At 37.5% G+C, this 13,250-nt stretch overlaps 1 protein-coding gene across 1 annotated transcript; it reads left to right on the forward strand.

Moving 5' to 3' along the window:
- Positions 1-9,238: 9,238 nt before the first annotated feature.
- Positions 9,239-13,077, forward strand: LOC107414334 (endoglucanase 4). The gene is made up of 7 exons (XM_016022445.3): positions 9,239-9,586; positions 10,887-11,294; positions 11,400-11,492; positions 11,630-11,812; positions 11,936-12,047; positions 12,175-12,338; positions 12,546-13,077. Exons 1-7 carry the CDS (start codon positions 9,398-9,400, stop codon positions 12,870-12,872), a joined length of 1,476 nt encoding a protein of 491 aa, XP_015877931.2. The 5' UTR covers positions 9,239-9,397; the 3' UTR covers positions 12,873-13,077.
- The last annotated feature ends 173 nt before the right edge of the window (positions 13,078-13,250 follow it).

Here is a 13,250-nt window from a genome sequence, read left to right on the forward strand (position 1 = left end):
CTAGCCCCATGATCATGTTGCCTACGAGCCCGGGGAATTGGACGGCCAATATAGGCAACCACCCTGGTTTGTATTGGTAGAAGAGTGTCGGCGACAGTTGGAATCATGGATTACGTAACATGTAGAAGGTGTCGTACGTACCTCCATTACAAGCGTGCATATTTTATTTTATGCTATGAATTTTAAGATATGATTTTGTGCACTTATTCATGTGCTCATTATTATTTCAATGTGGAGTTTTAACAATTGCCTATGCAAGTTAGGTATATTTGAAAAATATATTTTATTATTTGTTTATTGTTATGGTTTTTCCAAAAGCGACTTAAGGTTAAGTATCGCCAATTAAGAATCCAAAGCAGGGTATCGTTGAGTTCAAAAAGGAGATCTTAAAGGAAGCACGTGATTCAAAGTATGCGATACACCCCAAGGGTACCAAGACGTATGGAATGCTCACTGGATGACATGGTGGTTTGGCACGATAAAGGAAGTTGCAAGATCCGAATAAAGGTACTTAGGTCACCGATAAGTAAAAGTAGGGAGATGTAAATATGGATTTCGTGCTTAAACTATCATTCACAAAGAGAAGGTACGACAGCGTTTAGAGAATCAAGCAAGCTCCGGATAGCGACTAAAGTTCTACTTGGTGGTTGATGAGGTTAATGAGATGAGGATGATTCCTTAGGCATGGTTGGATGTTTAAGCATGGTTAGTTTCATTCTAGAAGCTAAGATCTTGATATCTTATTTCCTTGGAGATTTAAGGTTCGTATTGGTGGTGCTTTATCGATTCAAGGTGGTTGATATTGTTGGTGATAATTTACAATGATAAGGAGTATGATTTTTGGGACGGAGTTAGAATTTAAGGAGTGTGGAATACTTTATTGGGTTAAGGATCTAGTGATTTGTTCATAGTATTGGTGGTGATGCTAGAATTAAGATTTAAATTTCTTATTGCTTGAGGTGTGGATTCATGGAATTTATTTGAAATGAGGGAAACTTAGAGTTTTCAAGAATGGTATTTGGATGTTGAGAATTTATTCATGACCTTGATGAATTTAGTTAAAAGAAAGATTGATGTTTGTCGAGGTTAAGACTATTGGTTAATCAATGAGGAGCAAGGGTTTTATAATTGTAAGTACTAGGAGGGTAATCGAAGACAAGTGAATTAATCTCAACCTTAACTTGGTGATACCAGTATTTGAGGAAATTAGACTTAAGTTCTAATCTTACCTTTTGGATTGCTGATCGAGTTACGAGAGTTGGTTGTTGGTTTAAGGATGCATGCTTCAGGAGTTCTTATGGCTAGCTTCCAGGTACGACCGGTGTTGGTGGATCGTATAGTAGAGACCCAAATGGAAGATCCTAAGTTGAGGACAATTAAGGGCAAGGTACAAGAAGGTCTTGATCCGGAATTTTCCATAAGGAGGGATGGAGCCCTCGTGTATAAAGGACGACTTTGCGTTCCGGATATCCCAGGACTCAAGAAGGAGATTTTGGAGGAGGCGCATAGCTCGATGTATGCGATGCATCCGGGAAGTACCAAGATGTACCGGACGCTTGTTAAGTATTATTGGTGGATTGGTATGAAGAGAGAAGTGGCAGACTTCGTATTAAAGTGTTTGATTTGTCAACAAGTGAAAGCAGAAAGACAGAAGCCTTCGGGACTACTCCAACCTTTACCGATTCCCGTGTGGAAGTGGGAAGAACTCAACATGGACTTCGTATTCAAGCTTCCTTCCACACCTAGAAGGTACGACGGCATTTGGGTAATCATTGATCGTCTCACCAAGTCGGCACACTTCCTACCGGTACGAGAACGTTTTTCACCCGAGAAGTTAGCCCAGTTGTTCGTGCAAGGCATACGTGGGATCAGTTCAAGATGGCCTTCTCTACTGAGTTTTGTCCTCCTGCCTACCGTGAAGCAAGAAGGAAAGAGTTCGAGGAACTACGACAGGGGAACATGACGGTGACAGAGTACGAGAGGAGCTTCCGAGAACTATCAGAATTCTACATGCACCTAATTCCCGACGATCACACGAAGAAGGTGAGGTTCATAGACGGATTGAAAGAGAGCATCGGCTACACCCTTTCTGGATCAGTACATCCCACCTATCAGTCCGCCAGGGATGCAGTGCTCGAGCTAGAGAGACAGGAGGAGATACACAGACCCGCGAGGCGCAGATCATTCGAAGGTTCGTATAGCGGAGTACCTCGACAGGGGGCAGCTAAGAAGAGCCATAGCTCAGGTTCAGACAGTGATGGGTTAAGCCCACGAGGCAGATTCCAGAGGAGAGATAGTTATCGCATGCCCCAGCCAGCTCGCCATTCGATCAGTGTGGATACAAGCTCGTACCAGCAGTCACGCATTGGTTCTCCGTGGATTTGTCCACTTTGTAGGGGGAATCATTCGGGGCAGTGTCAGATGGATGGTTTATGCTTTCGGTGTGGGCAGCCAGGCCACACAAGGAGGGATTGCCCTTATGGTAGCGGCAGTGTGCTAGAAGCAGGTCGACGGACACAGCATACGGGGATATTTCCAGGACAGAATTCCCAGGGGAGTCAGCCAGTAGGAGTTTCTTCGGGATCAGTCCAGCCGTCTGCAGGATCGAGTCGAGGTAGAGGAAAGAGACCCCAGCAGACAAGTCAAGGCCGGGTGTTTGCTATGACGCAGCAGGGAGCCAGGACTACGCCCGACGATTTCACAGATCAAGTGATGGAAGCAGACCTGATCCTGTTGGATCTATCCGGACTTGAAGTAGTGTTGGGCATGGATTGGTTGGCAAGGAACTACTTAGTCGAGGAAGCGACATGGGAGCCCGAAGCGCAGGTGCGTGATCAGAACCCTTGTTTGTTCCAGTGACGCGCGGAAATTTCGAGGATGAAATTTTTGTAAGGGGGGAAGGCTGTAACACCCCGTCCCGAATCGCATCGGAATCCGTGCACGTTGACCGAGGTTGACCGTTGACCGTTGACCGAAGGGGTCAAAAGTTGACTTTTTGACTCGGTGAGAATTTTGAGTTGACTAGGGTACCGTGGTGAAGTGCATGATGCCCTGAGTTCGTAGACTAGTAGCACGTCGAAAACGGAGCTACGGTTTGAAAGTTATGGGCAAAACAAGTTGAAGTGTAAACTGTCTAAAAGGTGCCGGGAGTTGACTTTTTCTTGTGATGTAATTGTGAGTTGACTCTTGTATGGTTGTAACGTACTCGTCGATACGAGTTCATAGACTAGCGGCACGCTTAAATCGGACATGTGGTTAAAAAGTTATGGACGTTTGAAGTTTACCGGATACCGTATTATTTTAATGTTTTTGGGTCGTGAACAGTGAAATGCCACGTGTCAGCTTCTGAGTGGTCCACGTGGCATGAACAGTGTCATGCAGGGTTTTAATTTTGAAAAACTCTCGGGGAAGAGAGAGAAAGAGAGAGAAAGAGAGAGAGGAGAGAGAAAGAGAGAGAGAGGATCCGCCGGCCGCCGGTCATTTTCATGTTTTTCCGGCCTAGTTACTGTACACGCGCCGGCCAGCCAGATTGCCCACCTCATTTCCGGCAAAACCTCCAAATTTCACGGCGAACGGCCGCCGGACGCGCCCGGATCGGACGTCCGAAGTTTGGCGGCGATTTTTCCCCCTCCACCGCCGGCCACCGTGAATCGGCACTATTCCAGCCGATGTACAGTACACGCGCCATACACCCAGCATCCTCTCCTCAAGTCCGGCCTACCCACCAAAAATCACGGCCATCGGACCACCGACGCGCCGGGATCGGAGCGTTTTCCGGCGAGGGGTCGAAAATCTTCAAACGGTGATTTCTCCGCCGTCCGACCTCCGTTTTGCTCACCGTCGGTCCCGTTGGATTTCTCTCCTCACGATCTACAAATCTGCAAAATTTCACAGCAAACGGCCACCGTCGGAAATTACTGTTCCGGCGACGGTTGCCGGTGACGTGGCGGCCCGCCGGAAATTACTGTTCCGGCGAGTACCCGAAAATTCCGGCCAGCTCCAGTCCGCAGTGTTCGACCTCCTGAACCCAAATCCGACTTCCGTTTCCGCCAATTCGCGACGGTTTGGGAGAATTGCGGAGCCGAAACCCGAAAAGCTTCCCGATAAAATTCCGACCCCGTCGGGTACGATCATCGAAAATTAAGACCGGATCTGTGATTAGCATCACTCGAGCTTCGATTCGGACCACTGGTGAGTCGTAGAATTGATCCCGTAGTGGATCATGGGTTAATTGCGTGCTCCAGGTGAGTGACCCACCTTCAAATTAATTTTGGGGAATTTAATTGATGAATATATTATGTGTGAATTAAATATTTGGAATTTAATATCTATGTGCCAAATATTTATTGGATTTATTGTAGAATTATTTATGAATTTATTGGATTTAAGAAAATGCGAATTCTACAAATTTATGCCATGTGGAATTATTTTATGGTTTTGAGGATTTTGAAATTGGTGTGGTTTTAATGGTAAATTGGGCATGATTTGATTTTCAAATATTTCAAAGAAAATATTTGGTTATATTGGTGATTTCAATTTTTATAAAATATGCCCATGGAATATTATGAGATTTGATTATGATATTTCGAGAAATTATTTATGCTATTGGGAAAATGTGGATATTTGAATTGATGGATTTGGAAGTTGGTGGATTTGAAAATCATGGAATTTATGGTATGGATTATAAGGAAATTGTGGAGAATTTCCCGGTTCAAGCGGATGGATTATGCCCGCTATGCTTATGAAAAATGTGAAATTTGTTCTATGATTTAAATTTATGGATTTTATAATTTTTAGATGCACCGTGCACGTACTGGTGTTCTGATTATGTGATATGGTATATGTGATATGGTTAGTGTGCACACGGTTGTGATTAGCGCGCAGGTGGGTGTAATTAGCGCGCAGGTGATGTGATTAGCGCGCAGGTGGGTGTGAGTAGCGCGCGGTTGATATTATGAGGGTGTCCTGTGGATGCCATCGGAGAGGGCGGCCACCCTCCTTTGGCCGGGACACCAGGTTAGCAGCGGCGCTGTGGGACGCCACGCGACCGTATGCCGGTTTCTCTCTATAACCTCCTGTCTGGCGGTACCTTGGGACGCTGGGTACTGTTGGCGCCACTGGTATATAGTGGGTGCATCAAATGATTTTCAAAACTGTGTTTTAAAAATAAAATGTTAATGAAAAATATAATTGTTACCGCTTCTGGTATTTAATTGATGTCTTGGTTTTCGGGGAATATGAATAAAGGGTTTTGTGAAATTGTTTTAAAAGGGGAACCTTTCCAACTGAGAGAATTGTAAGGGTTTTGAGAGAAAATATTATTTCCAAATAATTATTATTTATACTTATTACTGTGATATTATATGGTATAGTAGTAGGGTCGCTCACTGAGATGATTAGCATCTCACACTCTTAAATTCCGTTCCTCTAGGTACCAGGTTGTCGGTGTTCGCTCGAAGCGGACTTGATCTTCCTCGCTGTTTTAGTTCGGCAGTACCCTGTTATTCTTTATTGCAGTTGTAATATTTCTTTCACTCTTGTTGTATTTATTTTGCACTGGATTACTGTATTTATTTTTTTTAAGTACTGCAATTTGTGGAACCAATTTGTAGTTTGTGGGAGGAATAAGGGGATATTTTTGAAGTGTGTTTTCAGTGCAGGTAAATTTGTGGTAAGTAAATCCCTTAGGGGAGGTGCTGCCGGATTTTCCGTTGGAAGGTTCGGTGGTATTTCCCTGGGATCAGGGCTGTTTAGGGTTCCGGAGGAGGAATTCTGGACGGGTCCTGTCACAACCACAACGGCAAAGGCCCATAAACATTTAAGTCGATTAGTATCAAATTTCATATTAAAAGTTTAATTGAAACAATTCTGCAATTTTCTTTCTCTAGAGTATTTAAAATGTTAAAAAAATCAAATATATACATATATATATATATATATATATATATATATATATATTTCCCAATTAAGCATATAAAATATATTGGATAATAGATATACTTAAAATACTATAAAGACTGTCCAAGTCTTTTTTTATTATTAATTTTTAATTTTTTTTCCCCCTCTTTTGGTCAACATTATAATTTGGCAAGGGGATTTACTCAAAACTGAGATGTATTCCGAACGACTCTATCATTTGCAAAACGTACTAATACAGGAAGTCTAGGCTAGAGTTTGACCGAGTAGAATATGCTGATGTTCATATGCAAGTGCTACCTTGATAAACCAAAAAAAAAAAAAAAAAAAAAAAAATCATGTGAAAAATCATTTTTCTATGTAGTTACCAATATGTGAGACCAATTTACTTTCCTACATAGGTTTATTTGTATTAAATAAGTCATATGTCAATAACTAATTGAAACATGATGTGGCAAAATATTAAAAAATGTCGAGAACCATCCTCAATCTTTAACCACAGTAAGATGTACCTTAATGGAAGAAGACTCTAAAACCTTAATTCCTTTAATTTTCTATCTCATCCAAAGACGACTTAGTTCCACATGTTTAATTCAATCTTATTGAGGGCTTTGCAGAGCCATGTTGTGCATTAACGAAATTGAAACACCTTTTCTAGTTTTATTGGAGAAGTTGAAGGAGGGTGTCCTTCGTGGTAAAGTTGCAAAACAAATTATTCTATATATATATATATATATATATATATATGCAGCTTTTTGTTACTTGTTAATTTCATATTCTTGGACATATGCACCCTTTAGCGGACAAACTTTATCAAACCAACAAAAATACTTGCACGGTTTAGGGTGTGGCAATAGCCAAGATTGACAATTATGAAGGATTTTATTGCATATGCTACAATATAAAATTCTCTTGCTCCGTAGCCGAGTGGTGGCGGTGATTAGTGATTTTATATTATAATTAAAGCTGCAAATTGTAAATTTTAATTAAACAAATGAAAAACCTAGTAAGCAATTCATATTTTATCCCAAAAAAAAAAAAATGTAATTCAGATAACATGTGGTCCGTACGTACGCTTCAAACAGAGTAGCTAGTACGGTACTGTATAATTAATTAATTAATTAATTATTTTTTTTTTTGCTTGAACGTCAAATTTATTCTTTTGTGTGTGCATTAAGCAATAGAAAGAATGAATTGGATTGAGAAAGTATATTGTGTTCTATTAATCAATGGTTGATTATTAATCAATGGCTGACTTTCTATCAAAATAAATAAATAAATAAATAATGATAATAATCAATGGTTGACTTTCCATTGATAGAGTTTTTAATCAAATTTCATGGAAATTGCTATTATTGTAGATCTCTTTCATGGCAAACCCAAGTACTTGCGGAAAGGATTGATAGGATCAGTTGGTACTCTGGTGATTCAGATTCAGATCAACGTCCATTAAGGCCAATTACGGAGCAAAATATGAAAGGGAAAATCTGGTTCATTAGTTTAATGTCTCTAATGCTGATCATTTCAATTACAAAAATGCTTGAATCGTCAAAGTTTTTCACCAAAATGTTGTTTACCAAATAACGTGGCATTACCAAATAATTTGTCAGGAAATTGGTTTAATTTTCCATAAACTTTATAATTTAATTTTTCGTTAACCGTAAGTGTCTGCTATAGTATTTTTGGAAAACAAAATTGGGTTAAAAAAAATAAAAATCTGATACCCCTATCAGTACAGTTTTTATTAACCCAAAATCTGGTAATCTAAAAAAAAAAAAGAAAAAGAAAAAAAAAATTGTGGTCAGGCAAATCATATGGAAGAAAAATAAAAGAAACCGATATTTGTGTTTTTCTAGTCTTCCTTACAACTTAATTTGTAAGGGAATTATAAAGTAAATAAAGTAGTAGCAAACGAAAATCGACCTACGAGTACTATTGTTCATATAGATTACTTTTAACTAGAAGCAGCAAAATTTAAAAAAAAGAGAAAAAAATGAAGAAGAAGAAGAAGGATCTACCATCATAAAATCTTAAAATATTAGATTACTAATTGTTACAAATCATAAGATGTTACTATCCATTAGAATTTAGAGTGCAAATGTAGTTTGCAGTTTCTAGTTGTGGCTAAACAAAAATCTTTCAGGAGTATTACATTTCGGTCATATCTGGAATAGTTTTACTTATGCTTTCTCAAAATTTTGATTTTTTTTTTAAAAGAGTTTTTAGAGAAGCTATGTACATTTCATTAATTTTGATTAAAAGTGCATATATATATATATATATATACAGTCCATCTAATATATATATATATATATATATATACAGTCCGTCTATGGTGCGGACGGTTCTCATACGGACCACAATATTGATCACAGTTTTTCATAATATTGATGACGATTTTCTAAAAAATCGTCGTTAATACTATAAAAAACCGTCACTCATACTGCGGTTCTCATGCGGACCGTCTTCACCATAGAATTTCCATATATATATATATATATATATATACACATATATTTGAAACTCTTTGAAAAAAACTGTCCAAATACTTTCGTAAGCATATTTTGAACTTTAAAAAGCTAGAAACAATTTTCTAGAAACCGTGCCAAACAGGGCATTTCTCATGTCCAAATTCTTAAAGAAGTGCTTTTTCCTAGTGCAAAACTTGGGGTTATCTAGATGTCCAGATTCTAAACTGGGCGTGCTGATTCACATTCACTGCTCCTTTAACTTTCCCAGGTTAAGTGCTCTCTCAAGCAAAGGTGACTTTGCCCTTACTTTCGGGCGGTTGAAATCTCTTGAAATTCTTTAATTCTAATATTGTAAATTTCTTTTCAAGTCAGGCTTTATGACTTAAGAGATAGATTCAACCGTTTCTTTTCCAACAATAAATATCAAGAAAAAACACTATCTGCGTCGACAATAGTAATTGGTTTTGATCCATATTTCTGTCAATAACGTGCTTGCTAAGCAGAATGTGGCAAAATTCGAGCCCCACATCAATATATATACATATACACACACAAAGGATCATAAGAATTCAGGTGCTAGCCAAAAGAATTAGAATGTGTGTGTGCATATATACACTCCAACAAAGAGATTACTTACAAAATTAGCCAACTACTAAAATTCGCCAAAACTTGCACTAAATTAAATTCACCACCTTATTCGGAGGAGGCTTAGGAAGAACCTTCCTCTATTTCAGCTAGCGTGAACATATAACCCTTTCCTTCCTTTCCATTTATCATATATACATATATATATATATATATATATAAAATTTCCTTTGTAAAATGTAATCCATTCTAGCTGTAGCTTTTCTCCCAAGTGAATGAAAATACAATTTTCTTCTGCTCTTCTTCGTACATTTTTTCTTTATATCTAGTTATATTCTTTTAGATATTATTCTTCGTTTATAACATCTTGACAGTGAGGAGTACTAGAAAAAAATAAAATACTGAATTTGAAGAGAGAAATTCCAATGGATACCCTTCAGACTGTTCTGCTGCTTATAGCAATGGTGGCGACAATGGTGGATTCACATGATTATGGGGATGCTCTGACAAAGAGTATTTTGTTTTTTGAAGGCCAGAGGTCAGGGAAGCTACCCCCTACTCAGAGAATCACTTGGAGGAAGGATTCTGCACTTCGCGATGGCTTTGAGATTGGTGTAAGTTTCTCTTCATTTGGGAGTGCTATTAATCCTAATTCCAAATCTTTTTTTCTCTCATTAGACACTTGCATAAGGAGTGCTTTTGCTGTTTATCTTGTCCCAAAAAAAAAAAAAAAAAAAGCACATGTTTGGTCATGTACCAGAACATTATTCTTATGATTTTTAGAAACAATATATTTTTTGAAAATTGAACTAAAATTAATGTTGGAAAACTGTTTTTCAGCAAACTAACAACAAGCTCAGGCATCTAATTGTATATGCACGTAAATTAAAAATGATTTCCTATGATACAGTTTTTTTTTTTTTTTTTTTTAATAACATATATAGTGAAGTACCTTTTAAATGGTGGTGAGGAGCTGTTTATTAGTTGGCAATCATATGATCCTTTGAATTCAAGTCGAAAAGTGACCCTTGATATGGCTAAGGTGGTGCAAATAGGCCATTAAATTTTGAGTTGAGAATCAATGCCATGAGAGCATTTTTAATTGCCAATAAATTTTATAATTAAGAGAAAGAAATGGGGTTACGTTTTTTATTGCTCAATATTACTTGTGACCTTGAATATTCGAAGCGTTAGCTTTTTCATGGAAATTTAACATATCACTAAAAGAGGGGTTATATATATGAAGATACTACAATAATCAAATTTAGGGTATAGGATAATTAATAATTAATATTAACAGAAAAGATTTAAAGAAAAAAGTATATGACAAGATTTTAGTACATCTAAAGCAAAAAGCAATTGCTTGTAAGAAAAGAAAATTAATTGACAAAATGTAGTATTACCCTCATTGTGATTAAAAACGTGCCACCAATCATGTAAATTGTTTCCAGAAAACAAAAAAAATCATGTGAATGATAGCAATAATTGATGAATATTAGGAGGAATAACCGACTCCATATTGTTTTGTAATTAGGAAAGTTCTTAGCGAAAGCAACCTTGGATGATTGGGATCCCATATTTAACATATGTGAGACACCTTTTTTTTTTTTTTTTAAGAAACTGTTTTGGAGTTTCTTAGAGTGAAAACTAGAAACCTTAAATATGACCTATCCGTAATCATTTTATGTCTTATTGTACTGAAAGTTTATTTTAATTAGCAAAATAATGGAACATTTCTAGTCTAAATCAACGTTAAATAATCAGTTCTGGCATAAAACTAATCAAATTAAATTAGGCTATTTAAATCTATTTACAGGCTTAGGAGAAACCCAAGTAATTTCACAAATGTAGCATACCAATCAGAAAGGATTATATATAATTATGCTAGCAAGTTGCTAACCATGGTGTGCTCAGGTTGATTTGGTAGGCGGGTACTACGACGCCGGCGACAATGTAAAGTTCAATTTTCCGATGGCATTCTCCACAACAATGCTGGCATGGAGTGTACTAGAGTTTGGCAAGTCCATGAACTCGGACCTACCACATGCCCTTGAGGCTATACGATGGGCCACCGACTACTTCCTCAAGGCCACAAGCATTCCAGGCTTTGTGTATGCCCAAGTGGGCGATCCATATGGTGATCACAAATGCTGGGAGAGGCCTGAAGACATGGACACCCCAAGAACACCTTATGCAGTCAGCAAACAGTTCCCTGGCTCTGAAGTTTCAGCCGAGATAGCCGCGGCTCTAGCTGCCTCTTCCATGGCTTTTAGGCCTATTGATCTTGGTTACTCTGCCAGGCTTCTCAAAAGGGCCAGAATGGTATATATATATATATATATATATATTAAAAACAGATTTGTCATATATATAATTAGCTTTTTGGTACTTAATGGTACATAATATTAATGACTTGCTTGGTTTTAGGTTTTTGATTTTGCAGATCAGTACCGGGGTTCTTATAATGATAGTCTTGGACCGTGGGTTTGTCCATTTTACTGTGACTATAGTGGCTATGAGGTATATAATATTAATAATGTGTCATGCACTACCGTATGAATTTAATTTATTTTTCAATAATGTCGGGGAAAAAAAAAAAAAAACCGAGTTATTTCGAAAACCAGCTCTATTGTTAAAGATTTTAGAATGGGTTACAGGATGAATTGGTGTGGGGAGCTGCTTGGTTATTCAAGGCAACAAAGGCTCAAATGTACTGGAATTATGTGAGGGAAAACATACACAATTTGGAAAATGCTTCCCTTAATAGCATAGAGGGTGGTAGCTTTACCGAATTTGGATGGGATTCAAAGCACGCAGGCATTAATGTACTTGTTTCCAATGTATAGCCCAAACAATGCCTACCTAAATTACTTATAAAATTACATTTTGTAAAACATTTTTGACAGAAAAGAACATTTTGTAAAATCAACTTCTGATTTGCTTAATTCCTATTTCAATGGCAGTTGGTCGCGCTTAACGCCTCGGATTCTACCCCCTTCATCTCTAACGCGGACAATTTGGTGTGTTCTGTTTTGCCCGAATCACCAACGCCCAAATCAGTTTCTTACTCTCCAGGTACTTAATTCTCTATATGTTGTAGAAAAAAATGAGAAATCTTATTGTTCTATTTCTTTTTAAATTTTTTTTTTTGCCTAATAAATATCTTAATTTGAATTTGGGAAAATTATATATATTTAATTAGGTGGGCTTATATTTAGACCTGGAGGAAGCAACCTACAACATGCAACATCCTTGTCATTTCTTCTACTTGTTTACAGTCGCTATTTGAGTAAAGCCAATAGAGTAATTCATTGTGACAATATGGTTGCTGGTCCGGCTAGACTTGTTCAAGTAGCACGACGCCAGGTACACATATATGTTCTAAATGCAATATTAGTTTTTTGCAATAACAATATTAAAGAATCGGATTATTTATTTATTTATTTATTTTTTGCTATGATTTGGTCCCAAAAATTAATTTTCCAAGACTCCCGTATATTTTCATGATGTTGATGGTTTGGTAGAAAATAGAAACTTATACTGGGAATGGTTAATCTTTGTAATACTGTATAGGTGGATTACATACTGGGAAGCAATCCATTGAATATGTCATATATGGCGGGATATGGGCCAAAGTTTCCTCAAAGAATTCATCACCGTGGCTCATCCTTACCGTCCATTGATCAGTATCGGGGACAAATAGATTGCAATGGTGGGACCCAATACTTTAATAGCAACAATCCTAACCCAAATTTGCTAACAGGGGCTGTTGTTGGAGGACCTGATATCAAGGACTCTTACTCTGATTCTCGCTCTGATTTTGTACACTCCGAGCCTACCACATACATTAATGCACCTTTAGTTGGGGCTCTGGCTTACTTCAAATCCCATCCATCCTAGCTAATAGTTTTTCCTTTCTCACTCAAGATTGATTCTACTTTTATTACTAATTGATGTAGAGAAATAAAAGAAGTAATAAAGAAGAAAGAAATGTACAAATATATATAGACATTGGAAAAAAAAAAGTTGTTTTACATGCCCCAAATTTATTTATCTAATTTTGAATACAAAGTGATGTAACATACTGTTTGTTAATTAAATAGTAAAGTCCATATACAAATTAAGGTTGGGGCCAATATAACCTAATAATATATATAGTTCCAAAAATTCTATAGTGGGTGGCATCGTTACCTTATGGTGGGGATGTTGATTGGACAGTGCTATATGTTTGTAGTCCACAATAGCATTTTTGCATATAGTTTATGAATGTAAAATTTG

Source organism: Ziziphus jujuba, chromosome 8 (genome assembly GCF_031755915.1).
Source record: "Ziziphus jujuba cultivar Dongzao chromosome 8, ASM3175591v1".
Classification (NCBI taxonomy): Eukaryota; Viridiplantae; Streptophyta; class Magnoliopsida; order Rosales; family Rhamnaceae; genus Ziziphus; species Ziziphus jujuba.